The sequence below is a fragment of the Nerophis lumbriciformis genome, linkage group LG22 (assembly GCF_033978685.3).
Source record: "Nerophis lumbriciformis linkage group LG22, RoL_Nlum_v2.1, whole genome shotgun sequence".
NCBI lineage: Eukaryota > Metazoa > Chordata > Actinopteri > Syngnathiformes > Syngnathidae > Nerophis > Nerophis lumbriciformis.
Genome location: NC_084569.2, coordinates 9,575,565 through 9,601,150, shown reverse-complemented (window position 1 = coordinate 9,601,150; position 25,586 = coordinate 9,575,565). Strand labels below are relative to the sequence as shown.

At 40.0% G+C, this 25,586-nt stretch overlaps 1 protein-coding gene across 5 annotated transcripts in view; it reads right to left on the bottom strand.

Moving 5' to 3' along the window:
- The window catches only part of septin9a (septin 9a), a 194,462-nt gene that overhangs the window by 70,417 nt on the left and 98,459 nt on the right, over window positions 1-25,586 (bottom strand). For all 5 annotated transcript variants that reach the window (XM_061974298.1, XM_061974297.1, XM_061974301.1 and 2 more), the window contains one exon: window positions 18,653-19,396. In XM_061974298.1, the coding sequence (XP_061830282.1) occupies window positions 18,653-19,396 (744 nt within the window). The remainder of the gene's footprint in view (window positions 1-18,652; window positions 19,397-25,586) is intronic.

Here is a 25,586-nt window from a genome sequence, read left to right as displayed (position 1 = left end):
GCTCCGGAGTATAAGTCGCACCGGCCGAAAATGCATAATAAAGAAGGAAAAAAACATATATAAGTAAGTCGCATTTTTGGGGGAAATTTATTTGATAAAACCCAACACCAAGAATAGACATCTGAAAGGCAATTTAAAATAAAAATAAAAATAGTGAACAACAGGCTGAATAAGTACGTTATATGAGGCATAAATAACCAACTGAGAACGTGCCTGGTATGTTAACGTAACATATTATGGTAAGAGTCATTCAAATAACTATAACATATCAATCAATCAATCAATGTTTATTTATATAGCCCTAAATCACAAAAGTCTCAAAGGGCTGATATATATAGAACATGCTATACGTTTACCAAACAATCTGTCACTCCTAATCGCTAAATCCCATGAAATCTTATACGTCTAGTCTCTTACGTGAATGAGATAAATAATATTATTTGATATTTTACGCTAATGTGTTAATAATTTCACACATAAGTCGCTCCTGAGTATAAGTCGCACCCCCGGCCAAACTATGAAAAAAACTGCGACTTATAGTCCGAAAAATACGGTACATTGAGTGTCTTCAGTAAAACATTTTAAGACCATCTCAAAAACAGGATTATCTTTAGTTTTGTTTTTTTTACTGAATTATATGCCAGTCTGGAAATTATGACAGTCAGAATGTACATAAAAATAAAGATTGTGGGAATTACAAATTAACAATAAAACACTGAATATTGAGAATATATGAACGTTGCTACTCTACGTCCCAGACTACCTCTTGATGAACATCTTTTATAATCGAGCAAGAACAACAAAGATCTAACAATACTGCAAAAAATAATAGCAAAAATGATTAAAAAAAAAACATCCCCTTAATATAATAATTTGATATAATATCACTGTTCTGCAGAACTTTCTACAACAAAGTTCTGGAGACAAGTGATATCTGCCCCTTCCTTGGTCTGCATGAAGCAGCGCCACCTACGGTCACCGTAGTGTTTGGTTCATCTATTAATGACCAAACTTTGTCTTGTGAATAACTAGCTTATGCTCAAAACATTCTTCCTCCATGAGTGCATCCAAACATCTATTTATATAGCCCCTGTCTTTGTTACGTTTACATGAACATCATTAACCAGCACCATCTGCTGGTCACATTGTGTATCACAGTCAGTTTAACCGCAAATCAAGACACTTAGTAACTAGTATATCACTCAAAATTGCAGATTTTAACCATTGGAATAATTCCAATAGTTTGAAAAAATCCAGGGTATGTTGTTTTATGCCAAGGTAGCCCAGTTAACTGCTTTTTTTTTAATGCTGTTTTGCAAGACCCGTGTCACTTGACTTCAAACTTGACCCCTCATTGGCTGGTTCTGAAACAGGATCAATTGCTTCAGCCTTATTTTACCGGAAGTGAGTGTGAATGTTGTCTATCTGTGTTGGCCCTGCGATGAGGTGGCAACTTGTCCATGGTGTATGCCACCTTCCGCCCGAGTGCAGCTGAGATAGGCTCCAGCACCCCCCGCAACCCCCAGAAGGGACAAGCAGTAGAAAATGGATGGATGGATGGAGTCTTGCTTTTTAAAGTAGCACATGTTTTGACACAGAATTTTTCAGTACTGAATTTTTTTTGAAGAATTTTTTTTTTTACACTATGTATGGATCAATTTGTTCACACTGAATTTTTATACAATGATTTATTATACGATTATTTTTTACACTTAATTTTTTTTTTACACTGAATTTTAAAACACATTTTTTCAATGAAATTGTCAGCATCATTTTGTGTAATAAATTAAAAAAAATTGTAATAAAGACAAATTAACTTCCATAAGTTTTGACTGCAAGATGGATCAACAACAACAAAAATCAAGAAAGAAAACAACACTGGAAAAACAACACACACAGTACTTTTCACGCCAAACAAACTATTTATTAGCGAGGCCACGCTCACCCCTTGTGACATGCATGAGTCCCTGACCGGATTATCAACAAGCTTTGATGTTTTTTTCAACACAAATGGATTCTTTCAATGTGTACGGGGAAAAAAACCTAGCGCACGAGTATCAACAAGTCATGAGACAATGAGTGAGCCGTAATTCAGCATTACAAACCTAACTGACACCACAGCAGATGAAAACCCGATTATAATGTGTTTCTATGACTACCGGTAGGGATGATGCTCGAAACCGGTTTTCCCGGTTGTTCGATAATAAAAGAACCGAGTCCTCGGACTCGAATCCCTTTTTGAGAACCGGTACCCGTTATCGAGACCACTATAGTAAAGAAAAAGAGTTGGTTCTTTATTCGAATGCCATCCTGACAAGAAATGCCCCGTGGGACATCACAAGAAATGACGTCAGGTAGCTCAGTCATTTGTCACGGTGGGGTGCAGCATCCTGCGTAAGGCTGAAACGACGCGTCGACTTAGTCGACGTCATCGGTTACGTAAATATGTCGACGCCGTTTTTGTGCGTCGACGCGTCGCATATTTACGTCACACAACTGTCATGGCGGAGCGCAAAGCAGACGATGCGAGCGAGGGGAAAAAAGCACGCCAAAAGTCGTCAAAAGTGTGGGAGTATTTCAATAAACGGCCTAATAATGTTGTTGTATGCACACTGTGTCGAGCGGAAATGGCCTATCATAGCAGCACAACGGCTATGAATGAACATTTGAAAAGAAAACACCCGACAGCGTTCTTGCCATCACCATCAACTAGTCAATCGTTGTCATCATTACACAAAAACATGAATGTGTCATTTGTATCTGCGTTGTAAATTCATAAACTAAAGCACCGTTTCGCTCTGAGAGGCGCGTTTGGCGTGCCTGTTCAGTGTTTACAAAGACGCGCTCCTCTTTAACGCTGTGGGGCCGGCGAGAGAAGTGGCGAGGCGGGGCGAGAGAAGTGGCGAGGCGGGGCGCGCCGGGAGTGACGCCGCAATCGTGCCCAGGTGTAAAAAATTAGGGCTGCAACAACTAATCGATTAAATCGATCAAAATCGATTATTAAAATAGTTGGCGATTAATTTAGTCATCGATTCGTTGGATCTATGCTATGCGCATGAGCAGAGGCTACTTTATTAATTTTTTATTTTTTAATAAACCTTTATTTATAAACTGCAACTTTTACAAACAGCTGAGAAACAATAATCAAAATAAGTATGGTGCCAGTATGCTGTTTGTTCCCCCAATAAAATACTGGAAAGGATAGACATGTAGTTTGTCTCTTTTATCCGATTATTAATCGATTAATCGAAGTAATAATCGACAGATTAATCGATTATCAAATTAGTTAGTTGCAGCCCTAGTACAAATACATACTGTCAGCATAATACAGTCATCAGGTGGGCTGGGTTGGGGGGGGGCGGAGTTTGGTGGTAGCGGGGGTGTATATTGTAGCGTCCCGGAAGAGTTAGTGCTGCAAGGGGTTCTGGGTATTTGTTCTGTTGTGTTTATGTTGTGTTACGGTGCGGATGTTCTCCCGAAATGTGTTTGTCATTCTTGTTTGGTGTGGGTTCACAGTGTGGCGCATATTTGTAACAGTGTTAAAGTTGTTTATACGGCCACTCTCAGTGTGACCTGTATGGCTGTTGATCAAGTATGCCTTGCATTCACTTGTGTGTGTGTGTGTGTAAAAGCCGCATATATTATGTGACTGGGCCGGCACTCTGTTTGTATGGAGGAAAAGTGGACGTGACGACAGGTTGTAGAGGACGCTAAAGGCAGTGGCTTTAAGGCACGCCCCCAATATTGTTGTCCGGGTGGAAATCGGGAGAAATTCGGGAGAATGGTTGCCCCGGGAGATTTTCGGGAGGGGCAGTGAAATTCGTGAGTCTCCTGGGAAAATCGGGAGGGTTGGCAAGTATGCCCTACGTCCGTGTTTTACCAGATATGTACCGCTCCGTACAGCCACGTTTTAAAAAGTCAATAATTTTACTTTTTGAAACCGATAATTTCCGATGTAACATTTTAAAGCATTTATCGGCAGGCCGATATTATCGGACATCTCTACTTGATAATGATACTTTGGATATGAAGAAATGCAATAATGGAGGTGATTAAAATTAGGAGCGGAGAATTAGCAACTGGCCGCTTGTCAGCTAGAGAGGATCAGCGTTTGTGGTTATTTAAAGGCTTTCGGTAATGTTCGATCACATATTTTTCCACAAAAAACAATTCGATACTGATCGGCGGCTGATCGATCGGCACAAGTAACTTTAAAACACGACTCTTGCATGCAAGTAGTCGAACATCGCGAAAGTTGTGTATCAATGACTAATTTCTGCACAAATTAAGCCTAATGTGTGCAGTTTGAGTTTCGTTTGTTTGGAATAACAATGAGGCAAAAATAAAACGTCATACTGCACAGACACAGCTGTCGGTGAGAAAGAGGAGTGGACACCTAGTTTATTGAAAAGTCGTTTAAAGGGGAACATTATCACCAGGCCTATGTAAGCGTCAATATATACCTTAATGTTGCAGAAAAAAGACCATATATTTTTTTAACCGATTTCCGAACTCTAAATGGGTGAATTTTGGCGAATTAAACGCCTTTCTATTATTCGTGACGTCACATCGGGAAGCAATCCGCCATTTTCTCAAACACATTACAAACACCGAGTCAAATCAGCTCTGTTTTTTCCGCTTTTTCGACTGTTTTCCGTACCTTGGAGACATCATGCCTCGTCGGTGTGTTGTCGGAGGGTGTAACAACACGAACAGGGACGGATTCAAGTTGCACCAGTGGCCCAAAGATGCGAAAGTGGCAAGAAATTGGACGTTTGTTCCGCACACTTTACCGACGAAAGCTATGCTACGACAGAGATGGCAAGAATGTGTGGATATCCTGCGACACTCAAAGCAGATGCATTTCCAACGATAAAGTCAAAGAAATCTGCCGCCAGACCCCCATTGAATTTGCCTGAGTGTGTGAGCAATTCAGGGACAAAGGACCTCGGTAGCACGGCAAGCAATGGCGGCAGTTTGTTCCCGCAGACGAGCGAGCTAAACCCCCTATCGACCCTAGCTTCCCTGGCCTGCTGACATCAACTCCAAAACTGGACAGATCAGCTTTCAGGAAAAGAGCGCGGATGAGGGTATGTCTACAGAATATATTAATTGATGAAAACTGGGCTGTCTGCACTCTCAAAGTGCATGTTGTTGCCAAATGTATTTCATATGCTGTAAACCAAGTTCATAGTTGTTAGTTTCCTTTAATGCCAAACAAACACATACCAATCGTTGGTTAGAAGGCGATCGCCGAATTCGTCCTCGCTTTCTCCCGTGTCGCTGGCTGTCGTGTCGTTTTCGTGGGTTTCGCTTGCATACGGTTCAAACCGATATGGCTCATAACTTCAGTTTCTTCTTCAATTTCGTTTTCGCTACCTGCCTCCACACTACAACCATCCGTTTCAATACATGCGTAATCTGTTGAATCGCTTAAGCCGCTGAAATCCGAGTCTGAATCCGAGCTAATGTCGCTATACCTTGCTGTTCTACCCACCATGTTTGTTGGTATTGGCATCACTGTGTGACGTCACAGGAAAATGGACGGGTGTATATAACGATGGTTAAAATCAGGCACTTTGAAGCTTTTTTTTTTAGGGATATTGCGTGATGAGTAAAATTTTGAAAAAAATTCAAAAAATAAAATAAGCCACTGGGAACTGATTTTTAATGGTTTTAACCCTTCTGAAATTGTGATTATGTTCCCCTTTAAGGGTCTGATTAGACACCAGATATCTCTCAAGTTTGTTAGGCCCAAAATGTAGCGATAGAGACACTGCACAGAAAACGAGACATATTTATGGCGATAATTTTGGTCAAAAAAAACTAGCCTTGCGAAAACCGGGGAGTACGAAAACAAAGATTCCGCTGAACAAAAGGTGGCGTCTGTGTAATCTGATAATGTGAATGCAATGACGCAGTTTACATATAAACCTAATGTTCAGAAGGGTTGTTGTGATACTCTTATCTTATCTCGCCGAGTGAGTCTCACTACACCTGAGACTTACTTTATCAAGCGTCGTTATTCTATGAATAGACACTCATTTCGCAAGCACCATTGCGCACTTCCCGCTCCTCATTCCTACGTGCTATTTAAAGATGGTAAAAATGTCCCCTCTTGCCAGCAAAAACATCTTATCAAACACATCAGCACAACAATGAAGTTCCAGACCCAAAATAAATGAGTTAACATATTAGATCTTGTCCTGTTTAAGCTAAAGAGAAGAATTGCATGAAACTGCTCATCATTGCCAGTAACAGAACAACCATGCTGCTGTTTTAGCATTTTGTATTTTACAACCACTGTCAGGAAAACACACTAAGTATTAATGGCCCTCATTTTACAGCCATTCTTTTCAGGGTTGCAAAATTCCGGAAATATTCAAAGTTGGAAATTTTCCATGGGAATTAACGGGAATATATGGGAATTAACGGGAATTCATGGGAATAAACATTGAATTCAACAAACATTGAATTCAACATGCTAGATCTTGCAGCATGGTTATTAGCTAAAACAACCTGATGCAAATTCAGTTGAATTTCAACCCTTCACTGTGCATTCCTCTATCACATAATAATCCATCCATCCATCTATCTTCTTCCGCTTATCCGAGGTCGGGTCGCGGGGGCAGCAGCCTAAGCAGGGAAGCCCAGACTTCCCTCTCCCCAGCCACTTCGTCCAGCTCCTCCCGGGGATCCCGAGGCGTTCCCAGGCCAGCCGAGAGACATAGTCTTCCCAACGTGTCCTGGGTCTTCCTCGTGGCCTCCTACCGGTCGGACATGCCCTAAACACCTCCCTAGGGAGGCGCTCGGGTGGCATCCTGACCAGATGCCCGAACCACCTCATCTGGCTCCTCTCGATGTGGAGGAGCAGCGGCTTTACTTTGAGCTCCCCCCAGATGACAGAGCTTCTCACCCTATCTCTAAGGGTGAGCCCCGCCACCCGGCGGAGGAAACTCATTTCGGCCGCTTGTACCCGTGATCTTGTCCTTTCGGTCATGACCCAAAGCTCATGACCATAGGTGAGGATGGGAACGTAGATCGACCGGTAAATTGAGATCCTGGCCAGATGAAGCCATCAGGACCACATCATCTGCAAAAAGCAGAGACCTAATCCTGCAGCCACCAAACCGGATCCCCTCAACGCCTTGACTGCGCCTAGAAATTCTGTCCATAAAAGTTATGAACAGAATCGGTGACAAAGGGCAGCCTTGGCGGAGTCCAACCCTCACCGGAAACGTGTCCGACTTACTGCCGTCACATAATAATAATAATAATACATTTTTACTTATAAGACGCCTTTCTGGGCACTCAAGGACACCGTACAAAATCAAAACAATAAAATCCATTGGATAAAAACAACAAAGATCGATAAGATTTACAATGAATAAGCAGTCAGGAATAGGTGTGTTTTGAGTCTTGATTTGAAGAGGGATATTGAGTCTAAGTTACGAAGGTCTGGTGGTAATGAGTTCCACATGCCCAGATAATTCCCACTGGGGTAAATATTTTTAATCTATGGTATTTGAGTTTATTAGAGGTGTAATTGCTTGTTACTATATGACTGTAGGCTACTCCAGCAGACTTCCACTCAAGCTAGCTAGCTCTTCCTGTACTTGTTAAATTATTTTGGGGCCAATATCTCTAGCTAACTAGGTTTATGTACCACTACAGTCTAGTAATGAACCGGAAATATTTCTCTGTTAGCCGTGATGATAATTTTCTATATGTTAAATCCCATTCATGTATGCTAACAACGTTAGCGATCCGAATTTACCTTTTTTGTGATCTGTAAAGTTCAACAAGCAAATACTAAATCAAAACGTGGAGTTTCCTCTGCCTTCTGTTCTGCTAGCCATTCTGTTGTCATACAAGAATGTAGGTTATAGTTTGATTTAGCATGCTGATTGACTGTTCATTTATTCATCTAGCCTATTTCTATTCATTTGTCCATCAGTAAAATAAAATAAAATAAAATAAAATAAAATAATAAAAGACTACTCCACTTGTTTAGCTGACTATTTATATCTGTGTGTGACATTGCATTAGTGTTTTGCAAGGTTCTCATCTTATTATACCGAATAAGATGGACGGTGTCCAACTTTGAATAATCAAAAAATTGTCAAAATTTCCAAACTTCCCGAGCTTAAAATCCCATTGTAAATTTCCGGAAACTTTCCAACCCTTTGCAACCCTAGCCACATTTAATTTTTTAGGCTATACAATCGCCAGCCTTGCCAAAACGTAACATCCTAATTGTGTGAATGCTCCAAAGCAAAATTCATCTATTTATTATTCCTCTAGTTCTTCTTCTTCTTCTCCAGATTTTGGCGCGCTCTACCTTCCACATTTTTCATCCGATTCAAACCGTTCAAACTTCAAACTGTTCAGCCTAATCGGGAATCGCGGGCTTTCCCTTGACAAATTCCAAAAATTCCCAGATTTCCCAGAATTCCAGGTTTTCCGCGACATGTCCCATTTAAAATATATTGGCCATTTTTCAAACTTCCACCATTTCCACATTTTTCAACCTATTCATACCTTTCCACCTTCAAAAAAAATCCACTATCTTGGAAATTCAAACTACTCTTTTTCCAAGTTAAAAAAATTTCCAGGATTTTCCAGAATTCCTTTTTCCGCCCTTTTTTCTGACTACTCCCACATTTTTTAACCCACTTCAACCGTTCCACCGTTAAAACATTCCTCTTAATCAGGACAAAAAACAAAGTTGTTTTTTTAACTGGAAAAATTCCCGGTTTTGCCGAAATTCCAGCAATTCCGTAATTCCATTTCTCAATTCAACATGTTACTACTTCAACATTTCTCGACCGATTTGAAAAATTTCAACACCAACCATTTCAACTCTTCAGACTTCAAGTTTTTTCCATATTCCAAAAAATTCTCGCTTTTCCCCAAATTCCCAAATTTTGGGGAAATTCCTATCGAAATGAATGGGACATTCTTCAAAGTTCCACAACTCCCACATTTTTCATCCGATTCAAACTGTTCCAACTTCAAAATATTCAGCCTGTTTGGGAATTGTGTGCTCTACTTCAACTATTCTAAAAAAAAATTCCAAGATTTCAGTTCAACTTCAGCATTGGAGCATTCACACACAATTCCTTTAGGAATGGCCTCATCTAGTTTTAACAAGAAATTTCTACTACTCAACTGCTAAACAGAGATTTTGCTATAAAAAATAAAACGGGAACACTTGTGGGAGTACGGATTTCAACCCTTTCATTCGTAATTTACTCCTAAAATAAATCCATGAAAATTGGATAAAACCAGAGTAAGATTTTGGGAAAAGGAACAGACCATGCAAGCGCTATATTAACTCTCTGCACATCTGCTCAGCTTCAGATATGAAGTTTTGTTTAAATTTAGATACATCTTCAACTTAAATTAATACATCCACCTGTGCACCTACAGTGGGGAAGGGATTCCTATGGCCACATTCCTGGGTGGATCTTGTGTGTAAGGAAGGTGGGGGGGGTTATTCATTTTGCAATGCAGTCTGCTGAAAATGATGGAAAGCGCCACCACACATAGCAACTGACACTGTGGGCAAAGTTGGAATTGCCACAAAACACATTTTAAAATAGTCAACAGTTTACTAAAGTGGATAATGCACCCCCCTCAACTTTTCACGTTTCATGTGTCAGGTAAACCGCCACTAATGGGGCCATGTGTATCCCCTTCCTACTGTAGTGAAAAAGCAGAACGTACAGCCATGTCTGTTGCTGAATCCCAAAGTTTAAGACTCTATAGGTCGGACTGACTTGACCACAAACGTCATCCAAACTGTTCTGGGGTCTATATTTGTTTAAAAAAGCTCATGAACGAAAGCCGCACAACCTATAATTTTTTTATTTTTCATATAATGTCAATGCAAGAATATGCCATATCTAAAAACGTTTACTTCCCACTTATTTTCAGGAAAAACTGGACAATCATGCATTACATACTATACATTACCTTTTGCACTATATTAATTGATATTATTATGTGTTGTCAACTTTGTACTTTTTTTTAATTATTATTTTTTATGTCATTGCCTGAAATAAATAAACGGAAAAAAAATTTTTTTTTTTAAATGAAATGAAAAAAACGTTTACTGTATTTCACCAAATGGACATACCGTACAGTAAATTCCAGACTATAAGCCACAACTTTTTTTTACTACAGTTAAACCCTGTGGCTAATTTATGGATTTTTCTTCGCTGGCGGCTAGAATTAAAAACATTTTATTAAAAAAACAAAACAAGCATAAAGGCTAAGAGGTTGTTTTATTGCTTGTGCTATGGCGCCATCTTTTGGATGATGGATTAGATATTCTGGGGTGTTATATCATGATTTTTTTTTTTTTTTGTACATTTAAAACACTTCTTTGTGGTCTACATAACACGTAATGGTGGTTCTTTGTACAACAAAATCTGTGCAACATTTTGACCAGACCATTTTCAAGGCCATTAATTAATTTCAAGGTCATTAATGAACAAAAACAAACATATTTCTTTTTTCTTTTCTTTTTTTTCTCCATACAAACAATTAGAGATGTCCGATAATGGCTTTTTTGCCGATATCCCGATATTGTCCAACTCTTGATTACGGATTCCGATATCAACAGATACCGATATATACATTCGTGGAATTAACACATTATTGTGCCTAATTTTGTTGTGATGCCCCGCTGGATGCATTAAACAATGTGACAAGGTTTTCCAAAATAAATCAACTCAAGTTATGGAAAAAAATGCCAACATGGCACTGCCATATTTATTATTGAAGTCACAAAGTGCATTATTTCTTTTTTAACATGCCTCAAAACAGCAGCTTGGAATTGGGGACATGCTCTCCCTGAGAGAGCATGAGGAAGTTGAGGTGGGCAAAATAAATATGGCAGTGCCATGTTGGCATTTTTTTTCCCATAACTTGAGTTGATTTATTTTGGAAAACCTTGTTACATTGTTTAATGCATCCAGCGGGGCATCACAACAAAATTAGGCATAACAATGTTTTAATCCCACGACTGTATATATCGGTATCGGTAATCAAGAGTTGGACAATATCGGGATATCGGCAAAAAAGCCATTATTGGACATCTCTAATTGTTTGTATGAAAAAAAAAAAAGAAAAAAAAAAGCAATATGTTTGTTTTTGTTCATTAATGGCCTTGAAATTAATTAATGTCCTTGAAAATTGTAGCGTCTCGGAAGAGTTAGTGCTGCAAGGGGTTCTGGGTATTTATTCTGTTTATGTTGTGTTACGGTGCGGATGTTCTCCCGAAATGTGTTTGTCATTCTTGTTTGGTGTGGGTTCACAGTGTGGCGCATATTTGTAACAGTGTTAACGTTGTTTATACGGCCACCCTCAGTGTGACCTGTATGGCTGTTGACCAAGTATGCATGGCATTCACTTGTGTGTGTGAAAAACCGTAGATATTATGTGATTGGGCCGGCACGTAAAGGCAGTGCCTTTAAGGTTTATTGGCGCTCTGTACTTCTCCCTACGTCCGTGTACACAGCGGCGTTTTAAAAAGTCATGAATTTAACTTTTTTAAGACCGATAATTTCCGATATTACATTTTAATGCATTTATCGGCCGATAATATCAGCAGTCCAATATTATCGGACATCTCTACAAACAATACTACAAGTCATATTGGGAGGACAAAAATGAAAGCGCTGTCAAAAGGAGTTGCCTAAATAAAGTACAGCCAGTAATGTGTACTTGTAGAGGAAACACAGCCAAAGTATGTTGTTGTTTACGACCAACTGTGACAGGTTTGCCTTTTTTGGTTTTCTACTTACAAACAGGACATAACAGTTATTTTCTCACATGCTTTTCCATTTGTTTCTTTCTTTCCCTCACTGTGCTCAACCAAGCAGGGAGTAACATGAGCTAACATTTTTTTTATTTCATCCTCACGACTAAGCTCTACATATTTAGCCAGCCCTGTTATTCTGTTTGCAAACGAGATGGGCGAAAACGGCATAACAGTGTTCAACTGGAGGCGTTCCGACTGTTTTATGGCTTCCAGATTTGGAATGTGTCACCTTCTGGCGGCTTTCGCCTTGTTACAACACAACAAGTGAGCTCCAGCTGTCTCCGGAAAGGAGCGCTGCACAAGCACACAAGAAGATGACTCAGTCAAATATAACGAGGATTGAAACAGCTCAAATCAACTAAAGTTGTGGAACTCTTAAAGCCCTTAGGAAGTGCAATGAACATGAATTAATACTTGTTCTGAAACAAACCGAACCCAAAAATACAAACTTATTTTGTCAAGGAACTAACAAGAAGAAATAGGTGTGTGGGTGAATAATTGTCAACAACACCCGGAATGTGCATGAAAGTGCATAATTATTTCTGAAAGTGGTGATAAGAGACGGTCAAGGGGTCACCATCAACTACTCGAATGTGACCAACCTACTTAAAATGGTATCCATTCTTCAATCTTAGGCCATGTCCACATGAACACAGATACTTAAAGGGGAACATTATCACCAGACCTATGTAAGCGTCAATATATACCTTGATCTTGCAGAAAAAAGACCATATTTTTTTTAAACTTATTTCCGAACTCTAAATGGGTGAATTTTGTTGTGACGTCACATCAGGAAGCAATCCGCCATATTTTCAAACACATTACAAACACCGAATCAAATCAGCTCTGTTATTTTCCGTTTTTTTCGACTGTTTTCCGTACCTTGGAGACATCATGCCTCGTCGGTGTGTTGTCGGAGGGTGTAACAACACAAACAGGGACGGATTCAAGTTGCACCAGTGGCCCAAAGATGCGAAAGTGGCAAGAAATTTGACGAATGTTGTTCAAAATACGAGGGTGTGGGGAAAGCCGAGGAAAATGGTCAGTCGTTTGTTCCGCACACTTTACCGACGAAAGCTATGCTACGACAGAGATGGCAAGAATGTGTGGATATCCTGCGACACTCAAAGCAGATGCATTTCCAACGATAAAGTCAAAGAAATCTGCCGCCAGACCCCCATTTAATCTGCCGGAGTGTGTGAGCAATTCAGGGACAAAGGACCTCGGTAGCACGGCAAGCAATGGCAGCAGTTTGTTCCCGCAGACGAGCGAGCTAAACCCCCTGGATGTCTTGGCTCACACCGCTTCTACCATCCCTTAAGCCACCGAAGATGATCAAGAGAAGAAAATCGACCCTAGCTTCCCTGGCCTGCTGACATCAACTCCAAAACTGGACAGATCAGCTTTCAGGAAAAAAGAGCGGATGAGGGTATGTCTACAGAATATATTAATTGATGAAAACTTTATTCATGATTCGCGGTTTTAGGTAAATTATTATTCATAAACTGTGTTTACCAATAATTTAGCTTAAAAACATTACAACACTTAAAAACAAACACATACCAATCGTTGGTTAGAAGGCGATCGCCGAATTCGTCCTCGCTTTCTCCCGTGTCGCTGGCTGTCGTGTCGTTTTCGTCGGTTTCGCTTGCATACGGTTCAAACCGATATGGCTCAATAGCTTCAGTTTCTTCTTCAATTTCGCTTAAGCCGCTGAAATCCGAGTCTGAATCCAAGCTAATGTCGCTACCTTGCTGTCCATCCGCCATGTTTGTTTGTATTGGCATCACTATGTGACGTCACAGGAAAATGGACGGGTGTATATAACGATGGTTAAAATCAGGCACTTTGAAGCTTTTTTTTTTTTTTTAGGGATATTGCGTGATGGGTGAAATTTTGAAAAAAACTTCGAAAAATAAAATAAGGGAACTGATTTTTAATGGTTTTAACCCTTCTGAAATTGTGATAATGTTCCCCTTTAATAAACGCATACCGTATTTTTCGGACGATAAGTCACAGTTTTTTTTTCATAGTTTCGGGGGTGCGACTTATACTCAGGAGCGACTTATGTGTGAAATTAATAACACATTACCGTAAAATATCAAATATTATTTAGCTCATTCACGTAAGAGACTAGACGTATAAGATTTCATGGGATTTAGCGATTATGAGTGACAGATTGTTTGGTAAACGTATAGAATGTTCTATATGTTATAGTCATTTGAATGACTCTTACCATAATATGTTACGTTAACATACCAGTTGGTTATTTATGCCTCATATAACGTACACTTATTCAGCCTGTTCACTATTCTTTGTTTGTTTTAAACTGCTTTTCAAATGTCTATTCTTGGTGTTGGGTTTTATCAAATAAATTTCCCCCAAAAATGCGACTTATACTCCAGTGCGACTTATATGTTTTTTTCCTTCTTTATTATGCATTTTCGGCCGGTGCGACTTATACGGAAAAATACGGTTTAGGCCTCTTGTCCACACGCAGCTACTCAGTGGCCTAGTGGTTAGAGAGTCCGCCCTGAGATCGGTAGGTTGTGAGTTCAAACCCCGAGACGTGATGGCGACAGGCCGAGTTACCCGGGCGACGCTCCCTTCCCCCTGGAGAGACACCACCTTAACTAAAAAAAATTCTGGGGGAAACACTGTATTGTATATGTTATATATGATATAATATATCAGTATATATCATATACTGTATATATAATATGTAAATATTACATATATGTTATATTTTATATTGCTACTACGGTACATTTTTAGTCAACTTTATACCTGCATTATCCTTTCCATCCTTTGTGACTGAGCTACTGTGTCGAAAAAATTCCCTTGTGGATCATTAAAGTTTGTCTAAGTTTAAGTCACTTCATTACACATGTACTATATCACTATATCCATGATTAAATGCTTTATAATTCCATGAGAGTGTTGCAGAGGTACACGCACCTCAGTGCACTTTATATAGGCACTCAAGCATGCAAAAGGGTTTCGTTAATGTGCGCTGATGTTAGAAATAATGTACACTTCACTGCACATGTAATAATACATCACCATGTTGCTGAACATGTTCTAATTCTATGAGTGTTGGGTTTGAGCAGCACAGACGCGCATTCGCCCTTTAATAATGTTACCAGGATTCTGTGTGTACGTGCAGGCTGCTTTTAAAGATAATGTACATCTCATTGTACGTCTAAAGATGATCAAAATTAACATAATAGAGGCGTAATAGTCAGACATTGCTGCTTTTTCAAGCTTCTGATTGGACCAAATGTGCATGACAGCAGGTGTGTGTGTTTGTGTGTAGACATAGACATCGAAACTACACTTGTGTGGATGGAGATTGTTTTAACCCCAAATATGTGTTTTTGAAACTCCCGTGTTCGTGTGGACATGGCCTTATTCCGCTTATCCAGGGTCATGGGGCAACAGACTACACAAGAGAAACCCAGACTTCCGTTCTTTTTCTGTCTGAAATGTGTCTTCCCAAGGCCATGAACAACTACTGAGTCAGAGCCACCTTATCTGGCTGCTCTGAATTTTTGTACATCACAAACCACCACAACATTGTTCTGCTGTAATGTCATTTGAATATAATCATAGTAGCTCTTTGGTTAAATTTTTTTATTATTATTGTATATATGTATATTGTCTTTATGTATAATATAGTAGTTTATATTCACTGAATTCCGAGACCCACACAGAATGGACGAACCCATGAACAGCCAAAAATGGCCATTTTCAGTAGAGATGCCTGATAATATCGGACTGCCGATATTAACGGCCGATAAACGCTTTAAAATGTAATATCGGAAATTATCGGTATCAAAAAGTAAAATGTATGACTTTTTAAAACGCCGCTGTACGGAGTGGTACACGGACGTAGGGAGAAGTACAGAGCGCCAATGAACCTTCAAAGGCACTGCCTTTGCGTGCCGGTCCAATCACATAATATCTACGGCTTTCACACACACAAATGAATGCAAGTGGTCAACAGCCATACAGGTCACACTGAGGCTGGCCGTATAAACAACTTTAACACTGCTACAAATATGCGCCACACTGTGAACCCACACCAAACAAGAATGACAAACACATTTCGGGAGAACATCCGCACCGTAAACACAACATAAACACAACAGAACAAATACCCAGAACCCCTTGCAGCACTAACTCTTCCGGGACGCTACAATATACACCCCTCTCTGCCCCCTACCGCCCCCCCAACCCCGCCCACCTCAACCTCCCCATGCTCTCTCAGGGAGAGCATGTCCCAAATTCCAAGCTGCTGTTTAGAGGCATGTTAAAAAAAATAATGCACTTTGTGACTTCAATAAATAAATATGGCAGAGCCATGTTGGCATTTTTTTCCATAACTTGAGTTAATTTATTTTGGAAAACCTTGTTACGTTGTTTAATGCATCACAAAAAAATTAGGCATAATAATGTGTTGATTCCCCAACTGTATATATCGGTATCGGTTGATATCGGATTCGGTAATTAAGAGTTGGACAATATCGGGATATTGGCAAAAAAAGCCATTATCGGACATCTCTAATTTTTAGGTACTCCAAACCAGTGGTCCACATCCGTCAAAACGCGGACGTGTTTGGAATGGGCTGCAAAGAATTCACTTCCATTTTTTTGTATTCCGGGTATTATTTTGAAAGACCTCCTACTTCTGTCCGTGATTCAACCTATCGCACTTGATCAAACCTCCTCCAGCACTGCGCGCGGTTACGTAAGCTGACAAAATAAGCCAAATACAATCCTCCAGAGTGAAGTGAATACAGAAAGTATTGACATGTTTTACACATTAGCAGGGACTATGGAAGAGATTCAGGCTTCATTCACCCAGTTGGTAAGTGATCACCTGTCTTATGTTTGCTTTACTTCCCAAGCACAAAGGTCCTACTGACGGGAATTTAATGAATCAGCAACCCAGGTGTAAACAAGACAAGGGATTCAACTTTAAACATGCAAGAAGATGATCAGCTGGTGGAAGTTCAAAACAATTGAGGCCTTAAAATTATGTTTCAACCAACTTCTAACCTCGCATTCTGGATTAAAGTCAGGGTGGACTATGCAGACATCGCCACAAAAGCACTGAAAGCCCTGCTTCATTTTGTAATATCTTTACTTTGTCAAGCTGCATATTGTGCTGTGTCACGGGAGTTCACAAACACTTTTATTCTGTGTGTCTAATGCTGCGGGTCAGACAAGCATCAACATTTGCATTTTCAAAATATGGAAAATCTCCAGACAAAAATGGTAAATAAAATGGGAGAACAGACCAGAGAAGAATTCTCACAACTCAAATAAATGCTCTGCTATCAAAACATATTTGGGGATCATTATTGACAACGAGAGTCTAAAGGTGCTGTTTGCAACTTGCTCAAAGTTACATTTTTCAAAGCAAAAAATACACAAAAACACCACTTGCTAGTTAATGTTACTAGAGATGTCCGATAATATTGGCAGTCCGATATTATCGGCCGATAAATGCTTTAAAATGTAATATCGGAAATTATCGGTATCGGTTTCAAAAAGTAAAATGTATGATTTTTTTTAAACGCCGCTGTACGGAGTGGTACACGGACGTAGGGAGAAGTACAGAGCAGTTGCGTCTCCCAGTCATACTTGCCAACCCTCACTCCCGAATTTCAGTGCCCCTCCCGAAAATCTCCCGGGGCAACCATTCTCCCGAATTTGTCCCAATTTCCACCCAGACAACAATATTGGGGGGGTGCCTTAAAGGCACTGCCTTTGCGTGCCGGCCCAATCACATAATATCTACGGCTTTTCACACACACACAAGTGAATGCAATGCATACTTGGTCAACAGCCATACATGTCACACTGAGGGTGGCCGTACAAACAACTTTAACACTGTTACAAATATGCGCCACACTGTGAACCCACACCAAACAACAATGACAAACACATTTCGGGAGAACATCCGCACCGTAACACAACATAAACACAACAGAACAAATACCCAGAACCCCTTGCAGCACTAACTCTTCCGGGACGCTACAATATACACTCCCTTACCCCCCCCCCCCCCCAACCCTGCCAACCTCAACCTCCTCATGCTCTCTCAGGGAGAGCATGTCCCAAATTCCAAGCTGCTGTTTTGAGGCATGTTAAAAAAAATAATGCACTTTGTGACTTCAATAAATAAATATGGCAGAGCCATGTTGGCACTTTTTTCCATAACTTGAGTTGATTTATTTTGGGAAAACCTTGTCACATTGTTTAATGCATCCAGCGGGGCATCACAACAAAATTAGGCATAATAATGTGTTAATTCCACGACTGTATATATCGGTATCCGTTGATATCGGAATCGGTAATTAAGAGTTGGACAATATCGGAATATCGGCAAAAAAAAGCCATTATTGGACATCTCTAGTTGTTACAGCCACCTTTTACTTGCCATATATTACAAATTAGAATGTATAAAAAAGTGTTCTTGTCTTACATTGGGGAATAGGCAAAATTCCCCAAATTTGAAGTTCCCCTTTAATTCGTTCAGTGACATATGAAAATACTCGTAGCTCAAATCAATTTTCCCTAAACAAAATGAACTGAAATGCCATTAATTGGGTCGAGGCCCCCAAAATGTATAATAAATCTTGGAAAAATTTGCCGAAAGACAGATCGTATTTAAAAAAAAAAAAATAAGGTGGGTCAATGGTAAGTGCAGATACCACTGTACCGAATAAAAACTAAATATATACTGCATTGCTTTTTCAAATTAAATCTGTCAACATGATGCAAAGGAAACGTGCTAAAACAGCAGGTACTCACTCTCTGTGGGTTTGGTCGTGGGGGTCTCTGTGACAGTGGGCTGCACCCACTCCACCCGGCTCTCTGCAAGGGACGGCAGAGGTGCGCTGGGTGCAGAAGGCGGGTGGTTGATGTCCTCCACAGCAGCATCAGGCACCATACCATCTGGCTGTCGGAATGATGGTATCTCCGGCCTCCTCGCTACCTCCAGGTTGGATGGCGGGAGGTCCGCTCTTCTCTGAGGAGGCTCGGGGATCCGAGAGACCGGAGCGTAGGAGAGCTGGGCATCCATCCTCCTGGGGGGTGCTGGCGGCTCATTCGGCCGTGTCACGCTGAGTTCCATCCGCCTATTCGTGGAGCCTGAGATGGAATTAGGGGAGCCGTCGGGTGGGGTGCTCCGACTACCTAGACCCACCTCGGGTCGTTTAAGGCCGAAGCGGGCGATGCCGGCGCTGGGCGAGTTGTCAATCTGCTTGGAGGAGACCTCAATGGAAATTTCTGTGCGGCGAGAAGAAGCTGCGTCGGGATTGCGAGCCCCTGATAACTCCATGCGCCTCATGCCGGTTTTCGGGGAGCGCGGATTGGTGGAATCCGAGGGCGATAATTTGGCGGAGGAGTAGTCGGAGTTGCGGGAGATCAGGTCATAACTCCTCTGGCTGGATGCGGAGGAGACGGACGAGCGGAGGGGGTTGGTGGTCCGACGGGAGAGGGGTGATGGGTGCGTGGATGAATCGGTGTCCTCCACTTCAAATGACCGTTTCAGAGCTGGGGAAACAAAATACTTCTGGTTAGACAGGAAACAAGAGACTGACATTTGCTTTATTCCCCCTCAACCCATCCTACCAGAAGTATGCAAAAAACAAAGAAAACCAAACATGATCTAAAAATGACAACTTAGGCATGGCCGGAAACGCTTGTATTTGAGCCTCCTTCAATCTGTACTGTCATTTTTGTGTGTGTGAATAAACACACATTCCTGCATGCTTCAAGTTTGAGTTTGACTTTATTTGGAACATGCTTGCATACGACATGATACGTCACAATTTCCAGTTTCTCTATTCAACATGTTCGAAAAGGAGTAGGAAGAAGCAGAGCTTATTTAATCCTACCCCTTTTCCTTCACATAGCAGTTGCTAAAACCTTTGTTCACTTCCTGTTCTCAATTTATTCACAATATACTCCAGTGTTGGGGCTAGAATTCTTTAAAATGGGGTCCCAGGGACCCCATCAAGTCATAAAAATGGGGTCCCACAGTACATTTTTGGGGTCCCACTTTTTTTGTAAATGATTTGAAAACAAATGATAAATGTATGCATTATCCTGTTATATCTCACATTCTATATTGTGTTTTGGAAAAAGGTTGTCATTAGGGATGTCCCGATCCAGGTTTTTGCACTTCCGATCCGATACCGATATTGTTTTTGCACTTCCGATCCGATACCGATACTGACCGATACCGATACTGACCAATACTGGCCTATCCGAGCATGTATTAAAGTTTAAAGTTATTTAGCCTACTTAGTTGTCAGAATCATGTTGAAAAGGGTTTTAGTACTCTTGATAACAACTAGCCAGCTGAATTAGGGGAGTTTGAATAATACACAATGGTTGGTAACAAGAAACTGACCTGTTTATTCAAGGATAAACACAAAATAGACAAAATTATACATGACAAACAGAAATGGCATCATTGAACTAGGGCTGGGCGATATGGCCTTTTTTTAATATTGCAATATTTTAAGGCCATATTGCGATACACGATGTATATCTCGATATTTTGCCTTAGCCTTGAATGAACACTTGATGCATATAATCACATCAGTATGATGAATCTATGTCTACATTAAAACATTCTTCTTCATACTGCATTAATATATGCTACTTTTAAACTTTCATGCAGAGAAGGAGATCACAACTAAAAAAATCACTATTTTCTTCATACGGTGTTGATGTGGAAATGTTTGCCTCGGCATTTTGATGGTGTGGACGTGTGGCACCGAATGGAGATAAGCGTCTCGACAGACGTTACAATATTTGAACAATGATGACGAAAACTGTTTTCTCTGTCGTGTCCGTGTGTCGAAAATTGTTATGCGCTTATTTTTTTATTTGATTTTGTGCGTGGCATAGATTTGCCGTGCGCAGAGGACGCTTGAACCTTAGCGGCTGCGCTAGCATCACAGCTAACGTTAGCCATGCTGCTACCTCGCTCTCTGCTGGGAGAGGGCGTATACGTATGTGACGTATGACGTGACAGTATGTGACGTGTGTAAGAAGGTGCGCTTGCTGTCTGTGAGAAGCACAGACACAGGAAAGAGTGAGAAGAGCCTGTCGTGTAATGCCAGCAGCTAAAAGCAACTGCGTGAGAATCCACAGACCTGTGAATGTGTTGAAGGTGTGCTGGAAAATGCGGAACGGAAATTAGGGAGCAGCAGAAAAGTGGAATGTATTATTTAAATCGGTGCGTTGGAAAACACGGACCGGAGTATTTTTTAAACTGGATCTGGATCGGCATTTTCCCATGCCTTGCCGATACGCATTTTTTTGGAAATATCGGTGGCCGATCCGATCCAAATATCGGATCGGGACATCCCTAGTTGTCATAAACGTTACTTCATTCTAGAGATGTCCGATATTATCGGCCGATAATGCTTCAAAATGTAATATCGGAAATTATCGATATCGGTTTCAAAAAGTAAAATTGATGACTTTTGGAGCCTATCTCAGCTGCATTCGGGCGGCTTTAATCATTATTGACGTGTTTCTTGCTACTTTATGTTGAATATGTTTTACATGAGATTTCCAGTTCATTTTATCATCAATGATTACACCTAGAAATGAGGTTTCATTTACTCTTTCACTTTCTATTCCGTCTATTTGTATTAGTGTTTGACAGACATTACAAAATGACCACCAACACACACGGGAGCAACACGATGCTTAAACAAGAGACGTGTGTGTATGAGCCACAAACATTTAATTTAGACTGACCATACGTCCTCGTTTCACCGGACATGTCCTCTTTTGCGGGACTGTCCGGGCGGAGTTTCTTAAATGCCTCAAATGTCCGGCATTTTGAGTTAGGGTTGCGTGTATTTTCAATGTACGTTCAGGGTTAAGAAGGGGTTGAAAACAAAAAAAATTGTGCGCACAGCAGCATTGGTGAGGGAGGGGCAGAGACAGAGAGAGACAGAGAGTTATGATAAACGTGCATGCGTCGCCAGGCTCTGCTTTTTATCCATAGATTTATCAGATTTAATTTTTTATTATCTATAGCAGGGGTGTCAAAAGTGTGCCCCGGAGTCCATTTGCGGCCCACAGCTAATGTTTTAAAGGCCCACGGCACATTCTAAAAATACTATTAAAATAAACAAAAAGTAAAATAAAAAAGCTTAAAAGTGAAATGTAATTTAGAAAAAGTTGCAATGTTGACTAATAAAACAAAACTGTTTTTGGTTTTTTTCAAACTGTCATTGCTCAAAAACATAATATTGAATCAAAATCAATGTTATTATGAATTATTGACCTATCCAAGGTTCCCATTACTTCATATCAAATATTCCACATTGAAAAAAAGTTTTGGTGGAAGATTTTGCATGTTTTGTGTGTTTGCCATTAAAAACATAGTTTTGTTTGACAAAAAAGGGCGGAACACAAACAAACAAAAAAACAACATAAAAAAAACTAAAACATTTTGAAATGAGGGATAGATCTGAAGTTGATGTAGACTCCAGAGATTTAAGCGTTTAAATATAAAATGTATGTATGCCCTGGCACACCATTATCATCATTTCATGACCCAAGCAAAACACTTTACACTTTTATACTGAAATAAATACACCTACAACTTATTAAATAAAAACATAGAAAAAACTACCAGCAGTGGTAAAGTTTAGATCCATAAAGGAAAGAAGAAAGTGAATAAATGTTTATAACTGAATACATTTACATATGTATACACATTTGTTTTCTTTTTTTATTATTTTTTTTAATGAATTAAGTAACGGTTATGACTAGGGATGATACTCAAAACCGGTTTTCCCTGTTGTTCGATAAGAAAAGAACCGAGTCCTCGGACTCGAATCCCTTTTTGAGAACCGGTACCCGTTATCGAGACCACTATAGTAAAGAAAAAGAGTTGGTTCTTTATTCGAATCCCTGGGAACGAATCCCGTCCCGACCAGAAATGCCCTTTGAGACATCACAAGAAATGACGTCACGTAGCTCAGTCATTAGGCGCAGATAGGGAAAGCAGGAAAAACAATGGACCGGAAAAAGCGCTCTAAGGTGTAATAAAGTTAAAAATAAAAGGTATAATCCAATGAATAACTTTACTGAGATTTGAGCAGGGTACAAACACATGAACACTTTTACGACCAACCGGAAACATAGCAACCAGGCTAGCAACGCACCTCCTTTACGGCAGCTGTCGCAACGTTCTTAAAGCAACCACAGCACATACATATATATACACACAACATAATGATCTCCCTTTTTTAACTTTAGTTTTTCTTTCCTTGTAAACAAAACAAAAATCACACTGTATATGTGTTGTCTGTCTAATTATAAATAATGCAGACGAGGCGTGTTGGCTGAGTTCTTGACGTTTACTTTCACAGCGTGCTCATAACCTCATTCTCTCGTACTATTAGGACTTCTTTCACACTTCAAATGATAGTATTGCTATTTTTATCTCGGGTGGCGACATGCAACAACACTTTTCGGGGCTACCGCGCATGCTCGTCACTCCCATTGCATGCTGGGTAGTGTAGTTGTTATATTCCCTAGCCTAGCTCATAACATCACATCTTTCCCCCTATAAAGAAATACTGCAGTGTTTCCCACACATTCATTTATTTGTGGCGGCCCGCCACGAAAGAATTATGTCCGCCACAAATGGATTTTTCGGCTTTTGACTCGCTCGACCGCTCATAAAAGCAATGGGACTCTGTCTGTGAATGTACCTTGTAGTTACAACTCCGGTGCAGTAGGTGGCTGTAGCCTACTATGCATTGTAACTCCGCCAATAGCACTTAATTCACCTGGTGGGCCAGAAGAAGAAGAAGAAGACGAAGAAGACGAAGACGGACGGGATCAAAATACGAGGGTAATATAGGTTATAGGTAGATATGTTATAGCTGCATCGCTCGCGGCTCGTCATATATTTAACGTTAATCCGCGATTTCACCGAGCGTTTCACTGACGGTGAGCAGCCTGACGCTGCTTCATTAACACCGCCGCTGTTTGACTCGGGCGCCGGGGCAGACGCACGCACGCACGTGTTACAATACCGACGAGCTAACGTGTCCAGGTTATAACCCTGTTGTCAATAAACACACATGGACTGAAGCTAAATTGTCCACTGTCCACTGCAGCATGTGAATGCAATGAAAAGAATAAAATCTGAGCCAAGCAGCTGTTAAAATGTTGTCCAGGTTAATGTTTTGGCCATTAAAGGTCCTTCATTTCAAGATTTCAACTGTGATCGGGCTTTAAACAGGTGGCTGACCTGTTCAGATGGGTGTAACTGCTACTGGTCAAATAATGTGAAATAGCATTTAATTTTACATGTATGCAATGCCATTTAAATGTAATTATAGATAATAATAATAATAATAAATACTGTGTAGTGTTGTAAATAGTCAACGGGAAGGATTTTAGTAAGATATAAGCCATGAGCACTACACAGCCAGAAAAAAACCTAGGCAGGACAAGTAAAAATATTGGGGCAAGTAGATTTGAGAAGTCGGGCAAGTAGAAAAATTAGGGCGGAGGGAACAGGTGAGACTCAGCAAACACTGAAAAATAAAGCAGGGTCAGATCAGAAATGCACTTTTCTCTTAAAAAGGGTCCTAATTTATATTCTTATGTGCCTTATAGAGAGGACCACGACAAAACATACACCTCTGCCTCTGTTTCACTTTATGTTGCTGGTAAATAATATGGTTGTAGTAGTAGGCTAAAGTTAAATTATTTAGTATGCACTAATTAAAGGGGCAGAGCTTTAAGAGACATTTTAGCTTTTATAAGATATATTTTTTGTAAGAACCACAATTAATAAATATATTTCAGTGAATAACTAATTGTTCAAATCTGTATATAAATATGTACATAAAGTGTTGTAATTATATTCCAACTCCGCGTTCTTCTTGGTCATCGTCGCTGCCGCCGCCACCCCCCACCCCCCGACCACACCACCACAAATAGATGCCTGCCCTGTGGGAAACACTGTACTGTTAACTCAATAAAGTGTATTTCTTTTTTTAGCTTTAACTTTCCATTTTTTAGCATTGTAACCACATTTGCAAACAACTTTTGTCTTCATAGAATTTTCTTTCAATAAAGAAATAAAGTGCAAAAATGTCAAAGCATCATAACAAACAGTTATGTCAAATAGCAGCAGAAGTGCACTTTTTGGAGAGCTGTATTATTTTAAGTTTTGTGCCCAAGGGACTGATTTTATTTAACACTATATTATCATTTATACACCTATAGTGATCACAGAGACAGGTTGTTTTTGTGTTACTGTATATATTTTTTTTTCTGAAAAATCCCACTTAATATACTTTAGGTAACAACAGTCAATATTTATTTAATTTATTTTATTTTTTTAGGGGGGTAACAGTCAATATTTATTTATTTATTAGATTTTATTTTTTTCTTATATAATAAATTTGAGCTTTTGTTAAACCAAATATTGTGTTTTTTTCCTATCTGGACTCGATAAGAGAATCGATAAGGAATCGGTTCGATAAGAGGATTCGATAATAGGCTCGAACTCGATAATTTCTTATCAAACATCATCCCTAGGTATGACAACCTTTTTCCAAAACACAATATAGAATGTGAGATATAACAGGAGAATGAATACGTTTATATATTTTTTTCAAAACGCTTACAAAAAAAGTGGGACCCCAAAAATTTACTGTGGGACCCCATTTTTATGACTTGATGG